The sequence below is a fragment of the Anas acuta genome, chromosome 6 (genome assembly GCF_963932015.1).
Source record: "Anas acuta chromosome 6, bAnaAcu1.1, whole genome shotgun sequence".
NCBI lineage: Eukaryota > Metazoa > Chordata > Aves > Anseriformes > Anatidae > Anas > Anas acuta.
Window position 1 is genome coordinate 28,743,788 of NC_088984.1, and position 25,216 is coordinate 28,769,003.

The 25,216-nt window shown below is 45.5% G+C and overlaps 1 protein-coding gene across 20 annotated transcripts in view; it reads left to right on the forward strand.

Annotated features, from left to right (window-relative positions):
* Window positions 1–25,216, forward strand: part of HDAC4 (histone deacetylase 4) — a 231,884-nt gene that overhangs the window by 4,023 nt on the left and 202,645 nt on the right. For 15 of the 20 annotated variants that reach the window (XM_068686145.1, XM_068686155.1, XM_068686167.1 and 12 more), the window contains exon 2: window positions 18,315–18,564. Coding sequence is in view for 5 of the 20 variants with exons in the window: in XM_068686156.1 (XP_068542257.1) it covers window positions 18,543–18,564 (22 nt within the window). In the remaining 15 variants the exon portion in view is untranslated. Of the gene's footprint in view, window positions 1–9,334; window positions 9,426–18,314; window positions 18,565–25,216 lie in introns of those variants that run through there. The other 5 variants (XM_068686151.1, XM_068686154.1, XM_068686152.1 and 2 more) reach the window with 3 other exon arrangements.

The window sequence follows — 25,216 nt, forward strand, 5'->3', positions numbered from 1 at the left end:
GAAAACCTTCCTGCTTGCTGCCCGGCTCTGCCAGCGTCCTCTTGGGGTTAAAATGCTCCTTTGGTGTTCTGGCCTCTTCTGGTTAAAGGATTGCTTGGGTTGCACTCCCTGGCACTACCTGTGGTTATATTTACTGGAAATATTTTGTGTGTGTGTGTATCTTACTGTATCGCACTCCCCTTGCAGTGTAGAACTCCAAACCCTTGGGATTTCATTTTTACTTGTCGTGCATCTCTTCTTGAGCACACAGTCGTGTTACCAGCAGTTTGTTTGCTGCTAACCTGCTCCAAGCTGTGGAGCTTGTCACAAACCACAAAGAATATTTTAACAGTGATAACAGCATTAATGAAATATATCCCAAGTATTCTCGGCTCTTCCCACTGTCCTCTATGGTGCCATCTTCCACTCCGTTGCTCTTCCAGTTCACTGTTGGCCTGTTTCTCTTTATCCCATTGCCTTTCTGTAACGTTATTTTTCCAGTCTGCAGGACCAGTCATGGGGCTTGTGTTTAGTTAGACTCCTGCTGGAATACTTTCAGCGTATGCTTTTGTGAAGATGCATGCTGTCGGACGGAGAAGCTGTCAGGATGGCTCTGGTCACTTAATTCGAGAGTGTTTGGTGCTGGGTCCACCTCCCTTACAGGTGACCTCTGCTTTCCAGTTACCTTTTCTGCCAGGTTCCCAAGGCCCAAGCGTACCGATGCTATGTAGAAATGAAAGGGACCTGGTTCTCCTCAGCTTGCTTGCTGATCTCAGAGGTCTAGGAGGAAAAAAAAATAAAAAGGAAAACAAAACAAAACTGAAAATATGTGGTTTTGCCTCGAATTGTGTAAGCTGAGAAATAGCAGAAACAGTAAAGCTGTCTGCTTCAGTAATTAGAAATCTGGCAGTGTTGTTACCTAGTCAAAGGGATAAATGGCCTCCTAAAAATTGAAGGAAAACCTAGACGAGGGGGAGAAAATGCATCTTAGCATGCTTGGTGTAGATTGTCTCCTACCGTGGCGTTGGAGGCCTAAGATGGCCATTTGATAAGGCCATATTTAACAGGTGATTCACGAAGTGATGCCTGGCGTTGCCAGCGCTGCTGGAGTAGCAAGCAGATTTTGGGCAATTCTCCTTCCCAGGAAAGACCTGGGCTGAGAGGAGGGGAAGAAGGAAATAGGCAGGGCTCTTCTGGCTGTCCTGGAGGAGCTGCCTTATAGAATTTGGAAGTCAAAGGGGCAAAAGTGGGTAAAGTGAGGGCAGAGAAGCAGGAAAGCACACAGAGGTTGCAAAAATGATGTAGAAAAGTGGAACGCTCGGAAGGAGATTGTGAAAAGCTCCTGGAAAAGCTTTGGTGGTGCTCCCTTTGCGAGGAAGCACAGCTTGGCCTGCCTCTGAAAATTCAAGCTTTCTGCCTAGCGTTCATTACTGGGCACATCTTAACTTCATTCGTTTCCTTCATGCCTTCCTATTGAATGTTATCTCAGAAGTTTGGTTAGAAGCTGCTTCAGGCTGACCTCTGTGAGTGTCGGGGGATCTGTGGTCATGGGCACATACAGCCCTCTGCCCGCCTCAAGGGCTCGAACCTTTGCTCCAAACGCAAAAACTATTTAAAAAGCAAAAGGTTGCAGTCTGACAGTGGGGTCGTAGGATGTGCCAGAGCGTTGCTGCAGCAGGATATTGTCCCCGAGGTGATGTCTGGAGAGCATTGGGCGAGTATTTCAGCTCCGTGTGGCCGGTGGCACTGCTGGGCTGGCGCGTGGAAGCCCTGCTGTGGGTACCTGGCTGTTGTGTGTGGCTTTGGTGGCTCCTCTTTGCTTCTGAGTTTGGCCTCCTGCAGGCATCTGAACAAGCCGGTGGGCTGCTGGATAAAGAAGTGCATCGTACAGGTGCTGTTCCACGTGGGCACGCAGGGTAAGTGAACGCATGGGAGCTGAAAATCTCCGTTTGGGCACGCGCAGCCCGGCTGTGCGTTGCGTTAATTGATCCCTTTAAGCGCTTCACTCCTTCATCCTGGTAAACACTGACATCCGATTAGACGTAATTCCATTCCTCCTGCACGAGGAGCGAGGAACCTCGGTGTTTCACATGGAGGAAATAATTTACTTTATTAATTTATTTTCCCGAAGAAGCGGTGCTTTAATGAGACGCCTGTCACCGAGACTTAATTACCGCGAAATTCTGCGCACATCACTGTACTGCGGCTGGTTTTGTGTAAAATCAAATTTCATTTGTCAAGCGCCACGAGATAGCATTAGTTTCCTGGTGGGATTTGCATTAAGTTAAATGTGAGAGCTGCTGCGGGCTGCTCCACGGCTCTGCTTTGTCCTCCGTCCCCCTGCCTCCGGGCGCCGGCGGGGAGGTGCAGCATCGCGGCTGCCTCCGTGCTGATACCTCGCAGCGCTTCGTGCTGAACAAGCAGTTCTTCAAATCTGCTGTTCAAGATTCAAGATAGATGAGCGCGTCGCTCCCTTCCCCTTTCCCCCGGTTTTATTTCCAAGCCTTCTTCCCGTTTTGAGTTTTCGTTTTACTTCAATAGAAGGCGCAGCCTGCAGCTTGCACGGGGTTATTTATAGTCACTTAACGTACTTCCACTGTGTTGCATTGCACTAAAATAGCTTGCAGAATCACATTACATTTGCTCTGTAGAAAAATGCTCAAGTTAGTTCTGGTGTTGTGTTGACAAAACTTCCCGTTTTGTTCGCCTTGCTGCTAGAAAAGGTTCCAAAACGTAAGCCTGAAACAATGAATGACTTCTGTTGCGTGCTGCTCCCAGCAAGAATTCGCAAGGGGAGGGTTTTGCTCAGCACTGGGAAACTTGTGTTTTTTTACTCCCTTGGGTACCACAGTTTTCTAGCTTCTGTTGGCATTTATTCCTGATTTTGGAGTAAAGGTGGTTCTTAGGGTGGTCAAAAAACTGGGCTGCCTTCTTGCTGCGGGTTCATCCGAAAGGTAGACCTGTACGGCTTGCTCTTCTGCTCAAATAACGTTGCCTTGAGTGAGGGAGAGTTACAGAATTAACCCTTTGAAGATGCTGAGGGCTCTGAAAGCGGAACAGCCTGTGGATTTTAGTGTTGAGAGCCTGGTGGATGGGGACATCAGCCTTCACATTACACGTCAAGACTTTTTCCCAAGGAGCAGACCAGCTGTGCAGACCAATGGACCGGGGAGGTCCTAGGAGAACTTGCAGGTAGAGCTGCCCTTTCTTGCAGGCTGCGTTGTGTTTTCGAGCAGTGTACAGGTGGAACTAGATCCTCCAAACAAAAGAAGAGCTGCTTTTCCAGCCGGCATGGGGGTCACAAAGAGCTGCTGTGCCTCGTGCTCCGGCTGAGTCTGCAGAGGACTTGTCCACGTGGCGGTGTGAGGGGGGGAGCAGGACTCTGAAGCAGAGGTTGGACTGCTGCAGGAGGGCAGGATGAAAGCCCTGCCGAGAAGCATGGCTCTTTGGAAGAAATGGGTGAAATTTGGGAAGAAATGACAATTTCAACCCAAGAAATGTCTTCGTTGGGTTGTAAGCACAGCCCATTCTTGCTCCTCATGCAACACAGAAGGCCTGGTGGGCTGCTGCTGTTCTGTTCTGCCAGCCAACAAACAAAACCCTGGCTTTCTGTAAGCTTCACCTCCTCTGTAAGCAGCAATGAGTGTCACGAGTGAGCTGAAGCTTTGCAAATTTAGTGCTGCTGCTGCTCGCTGGCACCGCAGCATGGGAAGAACCAGACCTTTGGTGGGTTCTTCCACTGGCTTGGAACAAGCCCTGGCTTCCGTGGGCTGCGTCTCAGTTTTTCCTCATCTTGATGTAAACGGATCTCATAAAATAAATTATTTTTCCAAGTCTCTTCTGTGGTGAACTTCATCCCATCTCTCTTGGGCTCATTTTCTGTTTGAAGCTTATGGTAATGCTTTGGTTGGGAGGATTTTTTTCCCTCCCTCCAGCTCATAGCGGGATGTGGCTGGTGTGAATGGCTTTGGGGCACTATCGGGCTGGTGCCCTGGGGGTGGTGGTGGGCTGGGAGCTGCGGTGATGCCTGGCAGCAGTTGTGGGTGGCAGCCCTTAGCTAGAACCAATTTTCCGAGGCTGTCCGGGTGAAGTGTCCTTCTGTTGGGTAGTGGTGGTGTTAGAAATCGCAGCTGAGATGCGTTTGGCAGTGCGAGCGTGCTCCTTCTGGTCTTTGCTGTTAAAAAAACAAAAAAAATGCTCATCTATAAATAAACTGATGTATGGGGATGCTGAAAGCAGGGGAGCAAACGAGGAATTGGTGCTTGACTGAGGAGATGGCTATCACTGAGTAGTGCTGACTGCAGCAGGAGCGAGGGCAGTGCTGTGCGAGGAGGTAGATCCGCTGTAAGGGGAGAAGGAAGGAAACTGAGACCCTCAGATAGGCATCGAACTCTCCTGTAAGCCTCCCAGCTGCCAGCCCGCTGCACCTCAAAGGTTGGGCCCCAAATGCCCACGATGGGTGAGGGATGCTACACCACAGACACGAAATCCTGTAGTGTAACAGCTAAACCAGGCTGTGTCCTGTGGGTCCTGTTTGAAACCAGAGTTAGGGCTGCACGGATAAAATAGGAAGCATTGCATTCATGTTTAATTCGGTATTTACCTAATTTAAAAAGGCAGGAGAACCAGGCAACTTGAGACGCCGCCATGTAACACTAGAAATGAGAGCATCTTCTTTGCATGGGCTTTCCCATCCCTCCTGCGAGAAGGATATCCAGTGGCTCACCTGCAATTCCTTCATCTTCCCAAGTGCCAGCGTGAATGACATTCCCCGCATTCCTGCCTTAGCAAGCTGGAAACTGAGAGAAACCCTAACAAGCTCGGGACTGAGCTTTCCCATCCCTCTTTTGAGAATATTCCCAGAGGGGTATCCCCAGCCGAAAGAGCACGTCTTCCCCTCTGCCGTTTTTGCCCTGGTTTAAAAAAAAAATAATAAAATGTAACGTGTGCTTCTAGGTACTCCGAATATTAAAAAATAAAATCAGAATAACTCCTTAAGCACACAGGGTACCGATGGGCGTGCGTCGCTCCTGTTGCGACACAAGGTGCTCTCTGTTCTAGACTGTAAATATTTATCTCTTGTCAAAGCGCAGCAGTTACTACTGGGAGCTGATCTGGCATGCAAAAGAAGTTTTCCTTAAGGAATTTGTTTCCTTTGATTTACAGCGTTATCGTGTATTTAAACGCCAGGGCCTCAGTGTGTAGCTCTGAGGCTTGTTCTTACCACTGGCACCGAGAACCTGAATTATCGCAGCCTCTGAGTGCAGATAACCGGGTTCTGGGCATGTGTTGCAGCCAACCAAGACGTGTGGGTGTGAAATTCAAGCAAACGTAGGAAAAGGCACTGTCTTACTGCAGCTGCGAGAGGACTGCTGGATGCGAGGGGCGACCGAGTGCTTTCCTGGCAGGAGGAAATTTGCCTCCAGTGATGACTTTTGGGGTGGCTGCGATGGAGAGTGTGTTTTGTGGTCTGGCACATTGCGATTGCTTGTCTCTTGTTAAAGGCTTACCTTTCTGTGATGCGTTGGGCCGTGTGTGGGAGACTCAGTGTGGAAAGGCGGTCTAATTTTTCATTTTTTACATCTTTAGACCTAGCAGTTGTCCGTGCTTGCTGTTCGGGACTGCCAGTCGCTGAAGCTTGCGTTGCCCATGCTTGCTTGATAGCTGGCTTCCTCTCGGAAGAGAGGCCAAGGGCAGGTGTCCCACTTTCTTCCCCGTTCGGAAATGGGCTTGCTGAGCGAAATAACCTACTGAAGCGGAGTTCAGTCTCCCTGCTGCAGTCGGGAAGAGCTGCTTGGCTCCCCAGTACAGGTTTGATCCAAAAAGGGCAAGGTGTGTGTCTCGGGTTGCTGCCAAAGCCGGCTTTTGAGCTTGGTTCGGAGGTAGCAGGCAGATAAAATATAGCAGAAAAAAAAAAAGCTTTTTGTCTCCAGTGTCTACATGTAAACATCTATCTATGTATCTGCAAGGGTGTGTGTGTCTCTTCCCCTCACAACTTCAAGGACAGCAGATGGATGTCCCAGTATTGCCTTCCTGAAGCAGCTCTTCACGTCGGAGGTTATCTGCTAGCGAGTCACGTCGCCTTCAGTTCTAGCTCTGTAAGGTCAGTCTTCAGGGATGCACAGTCAATACAGCCTTTATTTTCCCCTCTCTCTGAAATCTTGTGTGAAATTTGCTGTTTTGGCTTCTGGGCAAGAAGCTCTTTCCCGGCTTGTGGAAGCGTTTGTAGCTGGTAATTGATGCGGCTTTGTCAGGGTGCTTCACAGCTCGACGCTGAGCCTTTTCTATAGTGCTTCCAAATTAGAGTAGGAAAAGGTAAACGTTCGAAGTGATTCATAAATGTCGTGATACTCAGAGCTGAGACGTTTTTTGAGCAGAAAACTTGGTTCCGTGATTCCTTGAAAGAGAAGCAAACCCGTCTTGGTCAAAGCGAGCCGTGGTGCAGCTCGCTTCAATGCCGTATATTTTAGCAGACTCGAAGTCGTTTTCACACATTATTGGTTTCTTGCACTCTTGGTAGAAGTGGCTGCCTATTTGCATACTTAGTGGCTTGTCTGCATGCAGATATGTCAGCAGCCTCTGCTCCCGTTGGCTTGATCTTATCTTATCTCCCCGTTCCATTTCAGAAGGAAATTCTGACCGCCTCCTTCCCCCAGCACCAGCCTTGGCGCATGCTTCGCATGCAGAGCGACTCGAGGTAACAAAGAGGCGTGCTCGCCTTGCGCTGTCTCAGGTTGCTAGAATTTAAAAACTGGCACCGGAACAAAAATTTTCAGAGAATACTGAAATCCAAAGGAGTCGTTTGTCTCCTGTAGCATGCCATAACTACCTCTGCATTTTCACAGGCTTCCTACAGAAGGGGGCTGAAGCACTAGCAGTGGTTGCTGACGTGCTGACCCTGAAGTTTGGGCCACGGTGTTTTAATAACTGCGAGCGAAGAGGGACAAAACTGGCTTTAAATTGCTTTGCTTGATTCCTGCCCTGTCTTACAGGGATGAAAATTGTGTTTGCCATTTGGCGTGTAAAGCCATAAACAGCAGTATAAATTTTAATCTACAGCACCTGAGGTGAAATAGGACAGATCACAGAAACTTAACAGAATGTGAAGCCTTGCGTATCTAAGCTAGGGATTTAAACTTTCCTTGAGGATACAGAGCTGAAGTCTTTTTTTTCAAGTGGCAGCTGCCAGTGTTTTAAAATCTACCTTTAAAAAAAAACAACACCCAAACCATGGCAGATACTGTATCAGGCCTTGAAGTATGTCCCAGTTCTTGTTGCTCTGCAATCCAGTTTTCTCATTTCAAGAAACAATTCTAATTTGTCTTGCTGTGTTCAAGTTGTGCAGGCAGATAAAAAGGGCTATATAAAATGTGGTCTAAATCATAAAATAAACAGTTCTTCCTCCAGCCTGAGTTAAATAACAATCCCAGTGTTATAGAGATAACAGCTAGGAAAACTCCTGAAAGTTGGATGGCCTCTGCCGCTCTAAAGGTAACCTGCAAAGACTTCTTCAAAGAGTCTCGTCGTCTTTTTGCTTCAATGGCATTATAAAACTAATAATTTGGAAAAACAAACCCCAATCACCTGAAGCATGGCTCGTGTCAGTTCTTTCCTTGCTCATGCCATGCTGTTCCTTGCTTGCCAATTGCGAGCTTGAAATTTTTGACCGAGGATTCAAGTTTTTTATGTTGGTCGTGACAATCTTAACCCTGTGCAATTCCAACACTCAAAGTAACGTTAGTGGGTGTTAACATTCCCTTCTGGCTGTGGTTTAGGTTTGAGAGCATGGCTTGTAATGTGAAAGAGGAGCAAGTGGATGACCTTGGGACTTGGGTGCATGAGGGCATATGTTTGCTTTATCTTCCCATGGCCATCGCTGCCCGTTGAGTGACCAGCAGGCTTGTACGGCTGGATGCTCGATGTCTCAGCAGCTTTGGCAGGTAAGCCAGGGATTGAACAGCATGCACAGGGCTACCCTGAGTTCCTAGAGGTAATCCAGTGTGCTTTGGGCATGACCCGAGAGGCAGCAAGACCACTGGGGAGCCAGCAGCGCTGCGTGGTGTTCAGTCCCAACGTAACACACGTCAGGCTAAAAGCAGCATATTTTAGCAAAGGTATCTCTGGATTCTTTCAAAAGGAAAAGACTGCTAACTAATATGGTGCATATTTAAAAATATACATATGTACAACAACAAAACCCTCACAGTTTAAGGTTCTTTTCATGGCAAAAATAGCTGTTGACTTGCGTTTTAGTACTGTCAGTTATCTGAATTTCAGCATTTGACTGCCAGCTCTGTCATGCTCTTGCAGGTGTATGTCAGTATCACTTTTCTCCTCTTATCATCAGCATATGAAAAGGTTTTCCTAAGGAAAAAAAAAAAGGGCAATTTAAAGGCAAAGCTGTAGTTTTGTTCAATACAGTGTCCTTTTATGCTCATATGTAAAATTTGGGGGTGGCCGATGCTGTATTGGGATTGACAATATATTGATGATAAGCTCAGAGAATGTTTAAACCATGTAACCAGGGCGTGAAGAGGCTCAATGGAGAGCAGAGTGAAGTGGTCCTTCCCAGAGAGTGGGGCTGGCTGAGGCTGGACAGCTGTACAGGGAGCTTGTGGGGTTGGGGTGGTGGTGGGCAAGTAGGGGATGAGATCTGCAGGGGCGAGCCAGGCTCAGTTTGCTAAGTTTGCATCACAGTGCGTGAGTCTGGACCTATTTTAGTCTGTGTTGTTAGCATGGTGGCATGAGGTTTCTTCCTTGCCAGAAATACCTGGATATCTGCGCCGTAGCTTAAAATACACAAATGGTTGCAATATTTTTCATGCCGCTGTTCCGCGGCGAACAGCGGAAGGCTGAAATATGTCCACTTGAAAATGACGCAACTTGTTTGCGGAGACCTTGAGGCATGTTCCTTTCCAAGAGCATGACAAAGGTCAGAACTTGAAAGCATGGTGCCAGCAGGTGGGAACGTCTGCGTGGTTGGCATCGTGCGGCGCGAGCACGGGGAGCCTGAGAACGGGCATAACTCAGCTACTGGTTAAACTCAGCGCAGGTTAAAACTAGCCCTGCAGTGTAGGCACTTCTAAAGAAACGCATTGAAATGTTTTATCAGACAAAAGAATTGCACAAGTCCTGTGACAGAGTTGCTGTAGTGTTCAGATTGCAAATAGCTTTCTCTTGGTAATCAGATAGCACTCAATTAAAAAATAAAAAAAATAGGCTAACCTTAAACAATGTTTGTTCTTTAAAAAAAAAAAAAAGTTGATATTCTTTTTCCAAGTTAATGAAGTAATTAGCAGTGATTGATGACACATGTACTCAGCTATTTTATGTTGGTAGACCAGATGGGTTAGGCACAGCTAGTGACCAGTAATTCTGAGTCCTTGTCAGAAGGAACAAGAAGTTCAGATGTGGGCAGTAACAGCTGAAGTACATGAATAGAAAAGGTAAATGTTTTTCTCCTTGCCTTCCCCTACCTATATATGAGGATTTGAAAAACAACCCTACGCAAAGAATTGTGCATTGTTTGTTTTCAGCACTTCTGAAAGCAGAGTGAAAACGCAGGTGGAAAGCTGAAGGTTTTCAGGTGACTCTGAAAACTAATCACTTAAAGGTGCTGGTAACCTTTTTTTGGCTATACCATGTTACTTTGAAAAAGAAAGGGTGTTTGTGTGTGCAAGTGCATGGATAAGCAGGCGAAGAAACAGTTTGGACTTGGTTTGGACTTGATGCATTAAGCAAGTCTGCAGAAAAATGGTGGCTGGGTCCACAAACTTCTGTCATGTTCCAGTTTTCCGCCTTGCTCTCTGCTCTGCTAGCAGCGTGTAAAGATGGGATTTGGGGAATTTCTTCAGTGCAACGTGCACGGTGAAGATGGTGTCAGCAGAACAAAGAGATGGGAGCACTGCTGAAATATTTTAGTGTGACTTCAGTACAGTGATACAGTGGTAAACTTCAAAGTGTTGCTGGTACTAAAAGTTGCGTGAATTAGGGGGATCTTCATATTGCTAAGTGTTGAGTTCAGATGCGTTGACAGGAAGCTTTAGCAGTTCTGGGGCTTGTGGTGGAAAGCTTCAGCTGGTGAAATGTGGTTGTCTGCTGGTCAAACAAACTTCGTGGCGCTGAGAGTGTTCTCCAGAAGACTGATTAGAAAGAATATCACGGTTTTATCACTTTTCAGCCAAGTATTTCCAAAGAGTTCTGATTTTGCGCTTTTGAATTGTTGTAGCTATTGAATTTTGTTCTGTTGAATTATTGCAGAAGGCTCTACAAAGGAGTCAAGAAATGAGACGGATGTTGTCCTTAACCTCACAGCATTCATTTGCTTGCTGCTAAGCACTACTTTGAACTATCTGATTTGAACTCTTTCAAAAGCAGAAGTACTAAGGAGAAACACGGAGCGAGGGAAGAAAAGGGCTTCAGAAATGGCCAAGACAGAGTAGATTTTTATAGGTAACTCTGCCCAATTTGTACCAATTCCTCCAAGGCTTTGGTAGCAGCTGGAACAGGCTCCCAAGGCAGACTTTTATCCTTTCTCCCTCCCACGCGGATCCATCTGTGAGACTGCTTGTTCTTGCTGCTCTTGCTGAGAAACTGGATCAAGCTCAGAAGCATCCTGCTCTTTCAGACCCTGTGCCAGAGTCTTGCTAGTCAGGGAGGGTTCTGTAATCCTGCGAGTTTACATATTCCCAGGTTTTACACATAGTCGGTTGTATTTCTCAAACTGCAGCTCTTCTATGACCTGTGTTTCTGCTTGAGTCAGAGGGGAAAAAAAAAAATCGAAGCCGTTGCCCACTTTTAAATTGGAGCTCCCACAGGCCGAACATGACTCCTAAAGATGATCTTGTGTTCACAGACTTGGATCATGTATCAGAGGAATTTAGGTTCACTTGTCACGTACTTGATTATGGAACCATAGAATATCCTGAGTTGGACGGGACCCACAAGGAACATTGAGTCCAGCTCCTGGCTCCGCACACAACCACCCCAAAATCAAACCATATGTTTGAGAGCGGTGTCCAAATGCTTCTTGGACTCTGGCAGATTTGGTGCCGTGACCACATCCCTGTCCCAGTGCCCGACCACCCTCTGGGTGAAGAACCTTTCCCTAACCCCCAGCCTGACCCTCCCCTGTCCCAGCTCCATGCCGTCCCCTCGGGTCCTGTTGCTGTCCCCAGAGAGCAGAGCTCAGCGCCTGCCCCTCTGCTCCCCTCCTGAGGGAGCTGCAGGCCGCCATGAGGCCTCCCCTCAGCCTGCTCTGCTCGGGGCTGAGCACACCAAGGGACCTCAGCCGCTCCTCATACATCTTGCCCTCTAGACCCTTCACCATCTTCATAGCCCTCCTTTAGGTACTCTCCAATAGTTTTATGTCCTTTTCATACTGTGGTGCCCAAAACCACACGGTGCTCAAGGTGAAGCCACACCAGAGCAGAACAGGACAATCCCTTCCCTTGACCTGGAGCAGTGCCTGGTGTGCCCCAGGGTATGGGTGGCCCTTTGGGCTGCCAGGGCACACTGTTTCCAAAAGCTTTTGTTGCCTCCACACCCTTGTTTTTTCACTTGTGTGTGTATTTAAGGTATCTTGTGCAACGCTGCCTTTAGAGCAATACTTGCCGAGGCACCGAAATGGAGCAGGTGCCAGAAGATCCCCTTGTCAGCTCCTTGGTAGTATTGCTGTTGGTGTGAAGTTGTGGAGGTAGAAATAACGTTTATACTCCTGCATACTCCTAGCACTGAAAGACAAGAGCCACAAAAATTTGGGGAGGGTTCGTCGTGTCCCCTGGAAGATCTAAAGGTTTTCTTTTTTAGACGTGAAGGAGGGACCTTCAGCTTTCAAAGCAGGTATAATTGTTGGTCAAAGTGGTGATTTGCAGAAGCATAGATGTTGCCACAAGGGATTTTGTGCAGAATATGCAAAAAGCACAGTCTTCTAAGTAGCCCTTGCTGTAAAACTTAGTGAAAAAAGGGTGTTTAACTGCAGGCTTCTGCTGGGGCCAAGCTTTAAGAGTGTTAGGTACACGTTAATTTAACTTTGAAATGGGTGAAGACAGATCTTGACTTCTGAAATATCAGTGTCCCCTGTGTTCCTAGTTATAGGCTAGCACCTCAGGTTTAGATTTATATCTGGAGATCATCTGGTGCCATGGACGTTCATAGTAGTGAAACCTTCTCATAAGCAAATGAGTATGAAACTGTAGAAATTTTTAAAATTATTTTCAAGAAGTTCTGTTGCAAATAGCCTAATTATACGTATAGTGGTTTGCTGTCCTTGAGTTGCTGCGGTTTGGTTCAGTGTTAATAAGTAGCTCACGATCAGTGTTGTTTTCTCACTTGTGGCTGCTGTTCATGTTGTTTCCTTTTAGCACTGGGTGGTGATTTCGGTGCATGTACAGTGCTGCTCGTATTGCAAAGGCTTGCTTAACAAGCTGCTCTATAAAATAATAGCAGGAGTGCTCCAAAAGCAACTGCTAGGGACTGTCTAGAAATGCATTATAGCCTTCCTTGGAGGAACTGTGTAAATACAAAGTAGGTATCAGTTATTCTTGAAGCCTTAATGTACACATACTGTAATTTAACACTTAGGGCCAATGTAGTTAGAGATCGAATCCCTTTCTTAACGCTACGCCATACAAAACCTGTCACAAAGTTAAAATGTTTAGTGTGAGCATACAGGTAATAAATCCTCGCAGCGTGCACTTGAAAGTGGAAGTTTAAGGGAGAGGCGGAAACACAATATTTGTTCTACTCTAGGCTGTCATGTGAGAATAGCACTTGTAAGGGCTGGCATTGAAATGTCAGCACTTGCTAAACAAATGCAGTGTGTTTTAATTCCTTGAAGTACTGGGTAATGCTCTGTATTTCTTAGATGGTTAGTACACTCAGGTCACTGTGTTGAGCTTTTGATCTGAAAAGTATGTGCCTCTAATTTTGCTACTGCAAGGTAAGGGCACAGAAACAAGAAGCTGAGCAAAGATGTGACGCCCTGCTGTCCAGTCTGGATCTGAACGGTGACATCTACGTGGCTATTATACCACTGCTGAGAAGCTGGATTTGAAATAGCTGCACAGGGTTGGGTTTTCTGTTTAGTTATTAGCCTAGCTGTAATGAAGCCTTCAGGTTCTCAGACTGATGCTGCTTTTTCTTCTTCTTCCAAGTGGGTATCTGAGTGCCGTGCAGGTACTTCTGCCAGTTCACTTGAGTATTTTTAACTTAATGCATGTGTGCGAACCTATTGTGTGGGAATTGATTTAGAATTCCATGTAGTATTTTAGTGCAGTGTAGGAAGCTGTCAGGAGTAAACACTTTGCAAGATGGGACTCTGTTGTGTCAGTGTAGGGCAAAGCCCAGTTGAGCACGTAGATTTTTTGGATGAAGGAAGAGTGCATGCATTGGTGACAGAACCAAATGTTTCCCACTTAAATTCTAGGGGAAAAATACGGAGTTTCCTTTCTAGCCTTTCCTCTGCGGAACCAGTCTAAGGCTGGTGCAGCCTGAAGGCTGCAAACTTCAGCAGCCCCTTTGCTGCTTGTTCATGATATCTTTGCTAAAACTTTGCCAACTGAAGAAGGGTTCTTACTGCGGGGCCAGCCTTGTAGCTGGTAACTTCCTGGTAATTTGTCCACGTAAGGGCCACTGTGCAGCTTGACTATTACCAGGGAATTTGTTGTTAACATGTAAAGCCAAAGTTCTTCCTATGTTCCATTTGGTGACTGCATGTGTTGGTGGTGGGCCCTTGTCTTTGTGCTTGGCTGCCATGATCTCCAGCAGCATCCCTGATGATGTACCTGGGGAGGCATTTTGGAAGAGGACAGCTCTCTGAAACACACTCCTGTGAGCCAGAGACTTGTTTTGTGGGTTTCCTGGCCTTCTGACGAAGTACTTACTGTTTATACGTTTGCTTTTGGAGTGAATGAAATCTGCTTTCTCTAGCTGATGCTTTCCTTCTCCTGGGTGTCCATCTGAACTCTCACCTAGAAAAAGATTGGGAAAACTTCCCTCTCTGAAAGAGGTGGGAAACAGTGATTGGTGATTTCTTCGTGTTAATTATAATTCTGCAGACTGTCTCTGTAATGTGTCTCAGCCATCTCTGTTCCAGGCTGAAGACTTATAATCTGCTTAGTGTACACAAGGAATTTGCAGCACGCTGCTGATCGTTTTTCTTACTTTTTTTTTTTTTTTTTGCTGCTCTTTGGGTTATCCTGTGTACTTGGAAACGGAGAGGGAAGTCTAGTTTTTCACCAAATATTTGTGATGTTGGAGGAACAGTAAACTTTTATTTGGCTAATACAGCAGCAAACTGGTGTCCTATTTTTAGTTCCTGTTACTGTCAACTCTTCTAGTTGCTCTTCTGTCCGCAGCTGAGCATGAAGTGGATGGTGCGTTTTATAGTGCAGTCTGTTTATAAGAACTTCTTGCCCCTGCGGTACGTGTTTAGCAACAGAAACACAGTCTTCAGAGACTTAAAACTCTTTGAGAGGATGTCAGATGTTGTTGAAGATGTCTTCGGTGACAGCTCTGCTTTGGGTATCGTTGAAACGGTGAGAAACCCAACACTTGGGGGACTGGACGATGCTTCTGGATCCTGGTCTCCTGAGACAGCTTCAGGAAAGCAGCGTGCTGCTGGAGAAGAGCTGAAGTGGTGTTGTCAAAGGGTTGCATGAGTCCTCAGGACTACCGCCGCTATTTTTGTCATCATGCAAAGTGGTGGCTCTGGAGACGTGGTCCCTGGAGGGAAGAGTCAGCCTGGGAGACCGTTTCACGCTGCCTGTGCTCTAAATAGATGTAGTAAATCATTTTGTGGTCGTGGTAAATTATTACTACTCCGAGCAGCTATATGCATCCGCTCTTCCTTTTCTCCTCCTCCTTTCCATATAGATTTTACATCGGCAGTCTTTGAAAAACAACCCCAGAAAGGGAACGATCCTGGGTCTGTTGCCAGAGGAGAGCTTTCATCGCTGAGTTGTGCTGGAGGGGCTGCCTCGCACCAGCTCTCAGGGTTTGTGCAAAGCAGGCGCCTGCTGCAGCGCTGGGTCGTCCACGGGCTGCGTGTTGCGGGCCAGGGATCCAAGCAAGCTTCAAGCCGTGGTCGTCATCATCTCGAGCAGAGCGTGTGGGATTGCACTGAAATCTGTTTGCCTGTTTATGCAGCAAGAAGTCTTAAAACCTTGGTAGATTTGGGGAAGAAAAAAAATAAATAAATCTCGTGTTTTGTGCCTCACATTGCATATATATAAGGACAGATGAATTAATGCCTTTTGGAAGGTGGGTGTTGCCATGGCTTTTGGAGACCGAGCCCTGCGGTGCTGGAGTGCTGCTGCGAGCTGCAGAAGTGCCAGCACGCAGGAGGCGTTCTCCTGGTGTTGCCTTCCTGAGCTTGTCCTCCTGCAAGGCCGTGCCTTGCCCCAAGCTGTTAGCAGCTGGGGGCTCTGGAAGGCAGAGCAGCTTTCCCTGGACCTAGAAGCGAACCGGGGCATGACTTTAATTATCAATTACCGCACATCGGTCATCGTGACGGGCAGAGACACATCTGGGGAGGGCCGAGAAGAGGAAGGGGAGCGTCCATGCTGTCAAAGCACTCGCGTGGTGGATCATCAGGATTGCCGTGATTACCTTTAAAATAAATAAAAAATGAGAAAAGCTTTTGGTAGCTACAGAATGTATGGAAATAGACTTGGAGAACTGTCAGATTACTCACACTTCCCAGTTCTGTATCTTAATTGTCGTCTGCATGCCCAGTGGGGGGGAAAGCCTGCTTGGAAAGCATGAGGAGGGGACACTGTAGGGCCGGGTGGTGAAGCGGGGCCTGGGGGGGCTTCAGGGGCTTGGGGTCAGACCTGCTCATGCGGGTGGAGAGGAAGAAGGTGAGGGACCCACTGCTCAGGGTTAGGAGCCTGGATTTTTTTTGGAGAAAAAACTGTTGAGTGGTTGTGTGTTTAGAGCCATTGGCCTTCTCCCTTGGCCATCTCACGCACCTGCATATAGGTGGTCTCTTGGCACGTGTGGCAGCCCAGCCTGCTGGCCAATTTGCTGCTGCTTTCTTTGCAGCTCTGGAAGAAGTATGTGCAGCCTCGTGGGTGTTTTTACACACATACCTGCCTTGACACACTCGATGCAAGGCCTGCCTGCTGCACCACTGAGGGCGAAGCAAGCCCTGTGATGTGCTCCCTAGCAGGAGATCTTCCTGGAAAGCCATCCAGACCTCAGCATCCCAGCCACAGTAGAGAACATTTTGCTTCTCCACACTTGAGAAAGGTCTTGTGAGGTAGTGGCAAAATGACAAGTTTACACCAGAACTGTCAGGAGCAGGGGCCTGAGAGCAACTCCTGGCTGCTCTAAAAATTTCTGGTTGGGCTGCATTGAGTTCAGCACAAGCAGCGGCTGAAAATACGAGGTTAGTGGTGAAATAAGTTGGGAGGTGACTGCTGTGCCTGTCCTGGGAAGGTCTGTTACGCTTAAAATTTATTCAGTCTTCAGGAAGAGATGTAGGATTTTTTTTTAAGGTAATAAAAAAAATGTATACCTGAACTAAACCTGAGCATGGCCATTTTGTTGTCTCTGTTCTCCCCAGGCGCTAGTAATCCCCAAACGTGCAGAAGTTTAATATTATGGGTCTCTTTCATGCCTGACTGAGTTTAGATAGACCTCTGGGGGAAGAGCTGGGGATAGGTAAGGCAGTGGTGCTGCTAAATGGATTTGCAGCTGCTGTGTCGGTCGAGTTTCTTCAGAAAATAAATACATCTTCTCATTGTTCGTGCTCTCGCCTTCATTCTTGCGTCGTGTGAATGGGCAGATAAAAATCTATTAGCTCTCCTCTGAGTTCTTCCTTGTCTGCAGCTGCGATTGCTTGTGCCATAACATTACCTGCTAATTTTATTGGAAATGAATGATGTTAATATTTGCTAATGCCTGGTCTTAGCTGACCTGACTCTTCAACAGGATGTGCAAATTAATGGAACTGGAATATCTTGAACACTTGAGATGGCAGAGACCTGTAGGGATTAGAAATGACACTTAAGTAATTTTCTCTTAATTTAATGTGTAACATAAAAGAGCATCCCAGGTCCCTGAAAATGCGAGACAGGCGGGGAAACTTGGCGAGTAGCAATGCTGAAGCACTTGGGGTAGAGAGAAATGGCCATTTAGAGGTGTTTTTTTTTTTTTTTTTTTTTTTAATTGTGATACAGAGAGGATGGCCTCTTTGTTAAGCGGAATATGCTTAGGCAAACCAGGGAAGCAGTGCCATAAATCAGGCCCTGTGCAAGGCGGCTGTGCTGATATTGAAGTCTTAGACCCGCTTTGGCCGCCTTATTGGAAAGCGACACAAATATCTAATGACAGCAGGGGGGGTAAAGCGGAGCGTGGTAAGAGCTCTTCCAAGAATAGATGGGACTGTGCAAAATGCGGTGGCAAAGACAAACTGGGGACAGGTGCTCCTTGTGCAAGCAGCGCCTCGTACCCTACGTGTCCTCCGCCCAAGGTTAGGGAGCGATGGCAGCGAGGAGCTGCTCCCGAGGCTGGCTGTCCTCTAATGCCTGGTCCTCAAGGCCAGGAGAGGTGGTCTGATGGGAGCCTTGGTGCTGCTGATGTGCTCAAAGAAGGGAATAACCCTTTGCTTCACGTGGAGACAGCTGGTTTAATCTGTTTCAGTAGCTCTGGCTGATGGCACCTATTGCTGGCAGGTCTCTCCCCTTCTGCACGTTACAGCAGAGTGAGCTTTGGGATACCCTACGTGTAAAACTCAGCTTTTTAGAGTGCTTTTGCAGGCTTCTTTCTTGCTCTGATACACAGCTTAAAAATAATCAGGGGTGGTGGATTTTTCCTCAGCAGTATGATGTTGCTTCTTAATAAACTGCTGGAGGCTTGGCAGAGGGGGAGCGCAATGGATTGTGTGGGCTTTTTTCCTTCCTGCTCCAAGACCACTTCTTGGCACCGAGGGATTTTTCTTGAGACTTCTTTGGAGAGCAGATGCGTGAAGTACAGTTACCACTCATACATATGGCTCTTAAAATATGGAAGCTGTTGGACTGAAGTGGCTTCATATGGTACTGTTGAAGGATCAGAACGAACATGCGAGTTTGGGGGGTTTTGAAGACTTGAATGTGTAGTTGAAAAGTTTTTTTTCTGGTTTGTTTTTACAAGGTTAAATATTTGCATTTTTATGGGTATTTGAAATTGCACCCATAGCTCTGAAAATGACTCTTTCTGCAACGTTTGATGCCTAAAATGGTATCCTAGATTAATCTCCTCTTCTGGCAAAATGTGCGCTCTATAGTGTGTAATTTAAATGGTTGTAAATCTTAATTCTCTAATGCAAGCATCCTTTCCTTTTATTGCAGGTTCCCATCTTGAGAACGATTAGAAGATACTCTGCCACCCTATTGGATTATTTTGTATACAGCTCAGCATGTCACTGTGCCCTGGATTTTATAAGGTGGCCATGATTTAATCCCCACTTCCAATTTCTATGTATTGGTGAAGCATTGGAGCTCTTTAGAGCTGCTGTTACTTGTGTGGAAACTGACCTGTCTCCAATCCCTTCTCCAAAGGACTCGACGTTACTAGCAATGAGCTCCCAAAGCCATCCAGGTAAGGACAAAAACCCTTTGAATTCACTAACAACAGCAGAATGCCACTGGACTTGGCAAGAAGTGTGCTTGCGTGGGACGAAAAGGCTTTTTGTTGTGTGAACAGGCTTTCTGCTGTGCCTAAAATGGTAATCCAGTCCCTCTCCCTGTGCTACTGTTTTCTTTAAAATCAAAACTTTGCACCAGGATGCAAAGTCAAACTGTTATGAAAGTTGAATTGGTTATGAAGAAATCTTACTTATGTTTCTAATTGGTGTGTTACATAGTGCTGAAAGTTCTAGGTGTTTTCTGAGATGCTCACCTGATGCTTAACTTTGTTAAATCTGCACTGATCAGCCTCATCTGTATGTACTGTTCTGAGGAATGGGCATGGTTCTACTGTTGAGTCTTCGCTAATATTTAAGAAGAAGTCTCTTTTGGCTTTTAAAGAACTTTCTATTAAGAAGGAAGAGTTTTGCTAGAGTTTTTGCTTTTAATTGATCCATATTAGTGTTGGCTGTGGGATGATCCCTAATGTGTTTGTAATTTAAGACACGTGATTCATCCCTACAAGACTGCACGTTTCTCTCTGTCAAGGGGCCGTGTTGGTGCTCAGTTACCTCCTCCTTGCTTACAGTTTTGTTAAACGTGTATTTAGTGTTTCAGGTATCTGTGTGAGGCAGTCATTTGTGGGTTTGAGCGTTGGAAGGTGAGTTTTTATAGCGTGCTGATGCTCCTGCTTTGGCCATTTCAGTTTATGGTTGGAAGTAATGACTGCTGGAAGTAACTAACTCAGTAATGATGAGGCCCATGAAATTAGTTATCTGTGCTTTTGACAGGTTACTTTTGTGACTTCTGTTTAATTGGTTTTAGGTTAATAGTCAAACAAGACTGAAGTCCACATCTCCTTAGATTTAGGGCGTTGTGTATTTGTGGGGGACGGATTTTGTGTGCTTCAGAATGATTTCTGGCAGTCTGTTAGTGGCTTCTGAGGCTGGGAGCAAGAAGCACGGCAGTAAATAGGGATGCTGGAGGTTACAGGCAGCAGTCTTGAAAACTTGACCCTTGCAATAAAAACTGAAATGAGTTTACAAGTCTCTGAAATGATCAGCCTTATCAAAAAAAGAGAAAAAAATCTGTAATATAGCAGTCTCTTAGATTTTTGAGACTTGCTTCTGGTACAGTGGGGAGTTGGGAAACCAGGTACATGCCTACGAGTGATGTTCTGCCTGTAGGTATTTGTCTGTGATGCATTTTCTGCAATGCAGGGTCTTTCAAGAGGTCGGTTCTTCAGTTTTGTGGATAGCTCTTACTTGAATGTGTTCCTCCCTCAAATCTGAGAAACACTGGGGAGCTAGTGGCTTTTTTCCTCACAGTACTGGGATGGATTGAGCATGTGCTTATGTTAAAAAAAAAAAAACAGTAGACAAACCTAATTTAATAGAGCTCTATTTATAGAGCATCTCTCCAGGTATTCTAGAAAGGGAGATGTCATTCTGAGCTGGGCTGCTCTGTTGGTACAGGGGTAGTGGAAGCACATGTCTTGTCTTCTGTTTCTGTCTTGTTTTCCTTTAATTCAAATGGAGCTTTCTTGTTTATCTTGCCCCTTGTTTGGTGCTCGTTCTTTTGCCCAAATTCTGTACTGACAATGTAACAGGGAGCCATATAAGAAGTGCTAATGCAAGAAAGCAAGAAGCTCCTCATGCAAGAAGAGTTCTTGCGGTGTTATAAATCTGTGTGAGTCTCCTGCTCAAACAAATGTTTGAGTGGCTCCTTCTGGGATTGATGGTCTAATCGATGCCCAACTGGGTGGCTGTGGACATACATGTGTGCTCCTGAGCTGCTGCTCCTAAACCTGCTTGTCCCAGTGTCACAGAAAGGCTTTGGATGAGGTGTGGGTTGGCTCGATATGACTGGAAGCTGTGACTTCTGTATCAGCGTTGGGTAGAAGGCAGTAACCCTTGAAGTAAGGTCTTGGGAGAGAAAGTCAAGGACCATCATCAACTGGACATTGCTTAAAGGGTGAAAAACTTCCATAAAAGTAAAAATAAAAAGCCAAGGAAGTGATTTTGTGGTGTGTTTACAGAACGTTGTGTTAGACGTGGGCTTTGTATGAAAATATTTACAAATGGTATTAATTTCTGCAAAGTTTCAGGTCTCATCAAACACAGTCTAGGAATTCTGTACCTGTGCCCTTCCTAGGCTCGGGGTTCTCATTTTGCTTCCATCTCCACGGTTCCCATTCTGTGGTGTTTCACGATGACTTTCCACCTCTGGCTCATGCTGTGGTATTCTTAATGCTGGCTTCTCTTTTGGAGTCAGTTTTATAACATTTGGTGGAAACAGTTTCCGAGCCTTGCCAAAGATGACATCTGGGCTTCTCATGTCAGTTATGATCGCTATTTTGATTATATGGCTACAGGTAATTATTGCTAATGATGTGCATTGTTTAAGGGAATGCTCTGGCTTAACTCGAGAGCCTATTAAACTTTGCTTCAGTGGGTACAAGCTTTCTTCTCTAATCTTCTCCAAACCTATCACTAATGGGATTTTTTAGGAACAGAGCCATAAAATTGGTGCAGTGTAGATGAATGGAAGTGCTTTTTTTCTTCACAGGAGAGCTTTGAAGAGTGAAGGAAAGTTGCATGCTGAAGGCTTCTCACTGAATGGGGTTAAAAATACAGAATTTGTAGTCTGAAGTAAATTACTTGCTTTTGTTCTCCCCCCCCCACCCCCCCATCACTACTGTGTTTTTTTTTTGGGGGGGGGGGAAGCCTTCTGTGCCCCTTTATTTGGGACTGGAATCAGACCTGGGGTGGCAGGAGGAAGAGGAAGAGACGGCATAGACCTTGTCAAGACAAAGCGCAGAGGCATTGCACGCCCCTTGGCTTTTGGCAGAGGAGTTCCTGCTTCTTCCTGTGCTGGAATAAAGCTAAAAAATAAAAAATAAATTGTGCTATAAAAGATGGAGTTGCTGCGAAGTATAATTAAGAAAATTAGGCTAATTAAGATAACATGTAGGATTATGACAAAGCTTGGTGGGGGCAGGGGCAAGCATGTTTAGTTTCACTTCTTAACCTGCGAGTGCTGCCCACAACTTGAACTTACCTCACGTAACCCGTGCTGCTGATGCCACTCATCTTACCCAGGCTGACTTGCGTGTGTGTGTGGTTTTGTGTTTTTTTCTCCTGTTGACCTTAAATGATTTCCTGATGACCCCTTCCCCCCCTCAATTTTCAGTGGCTTAAGTTTTGCTGTCACTTAGTTCTTTAATCAGTAAAGATTGTTCTACTGATACCAGTTATACATAAAGATCAGTTAAAAAAAAAAAACACACAACAAAACACTTAAAGTTAATCACTCAACTGATTTGTATTTGTTTAAAGTTCACAGTCCTTTGTAAAAACTGAAAATCTCCATGTTCAATGAAGCATTTTGTTTATGAAATGTTATCTTACAGGAATTAGCCAGTCTGAATGCAAATGCTATATTCTTTCTTCAGAGCTACTCTTGCGGAGATGCAAATTTTATTTACATTTTGAAGTGCTGAATGTTTGATAATTAGGAATATTGAAATTTAAGAATGAGTTGCCTATCTAATATGGAAAAATCTGCAGCAGGATCATTAAAAGCAGGAGGAGAGACCTGAGAAGGCAGAAAGCTTCATGATCACACAACACGAGGCAAAATGAGGTAGCAAGTCATGTGCTGTGATTCGCTAGGCTGAGAAATACTTTTGTATGGCATTTTATCTGCCAAGTGTAAGGAGCCACCCTCCTTTCATATTCCATGGCTCAACGAGGCATGGAAAGCCATTTCATGCACTATACATAAGAGCTTTCCCTGTTAGTCTCTCAAACATTTTGCACCATTGAATAAATATTTGATGCGTTCTCTTTTTAAAGATTAAGAAGTTTCTGTGGAGATGCATTTCAAGCTGGCTTTAAATGACACTGACCTACTTTCTGGCAGTAATGAGTCTGTTTCTGTAAGTTATCTGGGGGCAAGAGCATTCTTTCAATAAACATAAGGGCTACAGGAGTAATTTCCAGTTCTCCTTTAGCACAGTTGATACTTGGTGGCTGCTGGCTGGAAGAAGATTTGGACACAGCCTGTCCCTGCTTGCCCCTGCTTGTCTGGTGCTCCATTACTACAATGGGATTATTCTAGATTGGGCACTCAGGCTCCTACTTACAAGTAAAACACAAGTTATAGTGAGCATAGGTGAGTAGGCTTTGAGGTTGGTTGAGAAATAAGCTCAGCAACAAGATCTGCCAGTAAGAGGTACTCATTGCTGCCTCTCTTCCACGTGGGGCAAAATAAGCTGCATGGGAGCATGGTCATGAGGGTGATGAGAAATGTTGTGACCTAAGGACCTCACCTTGAAGATGCCACCACTTCGGACCTGACTGGTAACTTAATTTTCCCTTGCATTTGTTTGAGAGTTGTCGGTCGTAGTCAAAGCTGGCATCCTGACTTCTCTTCTGATGTGGTACTTCTCAGCTTTTTCCTCTCTAAATGCATTGTTGATAAAGTCCATGTTAAGAGAACCTTTCTGTTGCTTGGGTCAAGTGTCCTAGGTTGCTTTTTAGGAATGGACTGGTAACTGTGGCTATCCTGGTGGTATTTTATCTGCCCAAGAAAAGGCTTTGGCAGCTATCTTAAACTACAGCATATGGAGAAGTTTCTTTAAGGACTGCATGCTATTTTGACAGTGACTGGAGGTAGGAGGTGTTCTGTAAAATCTCCTGTTACAGGAAAGTTGTCAACTCTGGAAGAAAATTTGAAAGGCATAGCAGTGGAAGATTAGACTTCTCATTATGCGAAAGAAGTGGCTGTTTCTTGATCCTTAGAATGTGTCTCTCTGGGCTTGGTTGTCATTCATGTGAAAAGCAGTGTGATTTATTGTTGTATAGGATGTGACTCGGAGAAAAGTCCCCGTTTCACCAAACTGCAAAGCAGAAAGGCTCTGTTGATCATTTAGCTGCTGTGATGGCTGCTGCATGGTGGGAGCTCACAAACTGAGCTGTACAAACTGTGTTAGAGCTCACGAGGAGTCCTGTGGTCCAAGCAACACGTGTTTGATCCACAGACACTGTTCTTTTCAGGGAGGTGATGCCAGCCTGCACCAAAAAGCTTTGGTTGGGAGAGCTGAAAACCTTTGCAAGACCAGAACCGGGCACTTAATTTTCTTTCTTCAGTTTATGAGTGAAGAAATACTCCTCCACGTATTCATATGTATGTGTGAGCTGAGCTGGATTTCCTCTAAGGAGAGCAGTCTCGTTTTGAGGACCATGGCAGCTTTCAGACTGCTACCCTGGAACCTGTGAAGCTTTTGCTTGCTGGAGCTTCAAATAGCTGAGACCTTCTGTGCCAGGTTTTTATTGTACCCTCCAAAGAAAAGAATTGTTTTGTGCTTCAACTTGGGGTTCAAGCTGAAGTTCCTTCTAGGTCAGTGTCCCTGCTAAGTGTGTTCCTCTCGCTTCTATTTTTCCTTTAGATGCAGTCCTTGCACTTTGGAATTCTTTAAAAGCCTGCTTCTAAAGTAGTGTTTTAGCCTGTGATGTATCCTGCGGTGTAAGGATGAGAAGCAGCTGAGAGGGAGATAACTGAATTATTTTGAATGAGGCATAGGATGAGAAAAGGATAGAAAAGAGGCTTCTCTTTTAAAGTCAGATGATACTATTTAAGATAGTCCTTAGCCCCTAGTGTCTCACTTGGGAAGCAGACAGACTTTTTTTTCCTGTCTGCTTACCGTGCTTCTGCTTCACTTTTGGTCAGCCTTCGTTTGACCCATATCTTCTCATGTATGCTTCCTTAAATTAGGTTTGTTACTGGGCTGTACCAAGGAGTGTGTTCTCAGTATTTATCTTAAATTATTCAGCTTGTCTTAGCGCCAGGCTCTCGCATCGATGAGGCTTGTCTTTGTGCCTGTGCTGTGGTCAGATCAATTAGGCCAGTGCTGATCCTGAAGGAACATTTCAGTCACTCTTGTGACTCTGAAAGTGATTCAAGAGCAGGGGCAGAAAATCCACTTATTTGCGGATGGATGTCAGCCATACGTGGCATTTTTCATCCTTTAAGCACAGGAATTTGGCCATCTGATTACCTGTGCTTTGATAGGTAACTTCAACAGAAAAATATTGTTTTGTTTTGTGAGAGCTCTTGCTCAAAAGATTTTTTTTTTTCTTTAAGAAGGTTTTCGTGTCGGTTGGGAGGGAGAAGGGTGAAGAAAAACCGGCTGTGCAGTATGTTGGCCATTGCATCTCCTATTCCTGTTCCTCCTTTTTGTTCTTTTCTTGAGCTGCGGTACTTGTTGTCTTTTTCTTTGTCCATTGGCACGTTCCGGTACGCTGCTGGCTGGGCAGGGGCCGTGCTGCAGTGACTTCATGCAAGTTGACTTGTGGATCAGTGAGAGATGGGATATACAAGTAATTCTTCCTCTAAGAACAATAATATTAGTATATCAGGAGATCTTTACATAATTTTGTTTTTATAACTAAATAAAATGCTGTTGTTTCATCAGTTACTGAGAAAACTACTGGGAAAACCAGATGCTTTCCAGGCAGTGCCCCCTTGTTTGCTTCGAAGTCCTTGACAGACTCGTGGTGCTGTCATGGTTTGGCTCAATGGTGCTTGATAGATGGATGTTCTGAAATGTTGAAGCACATTTT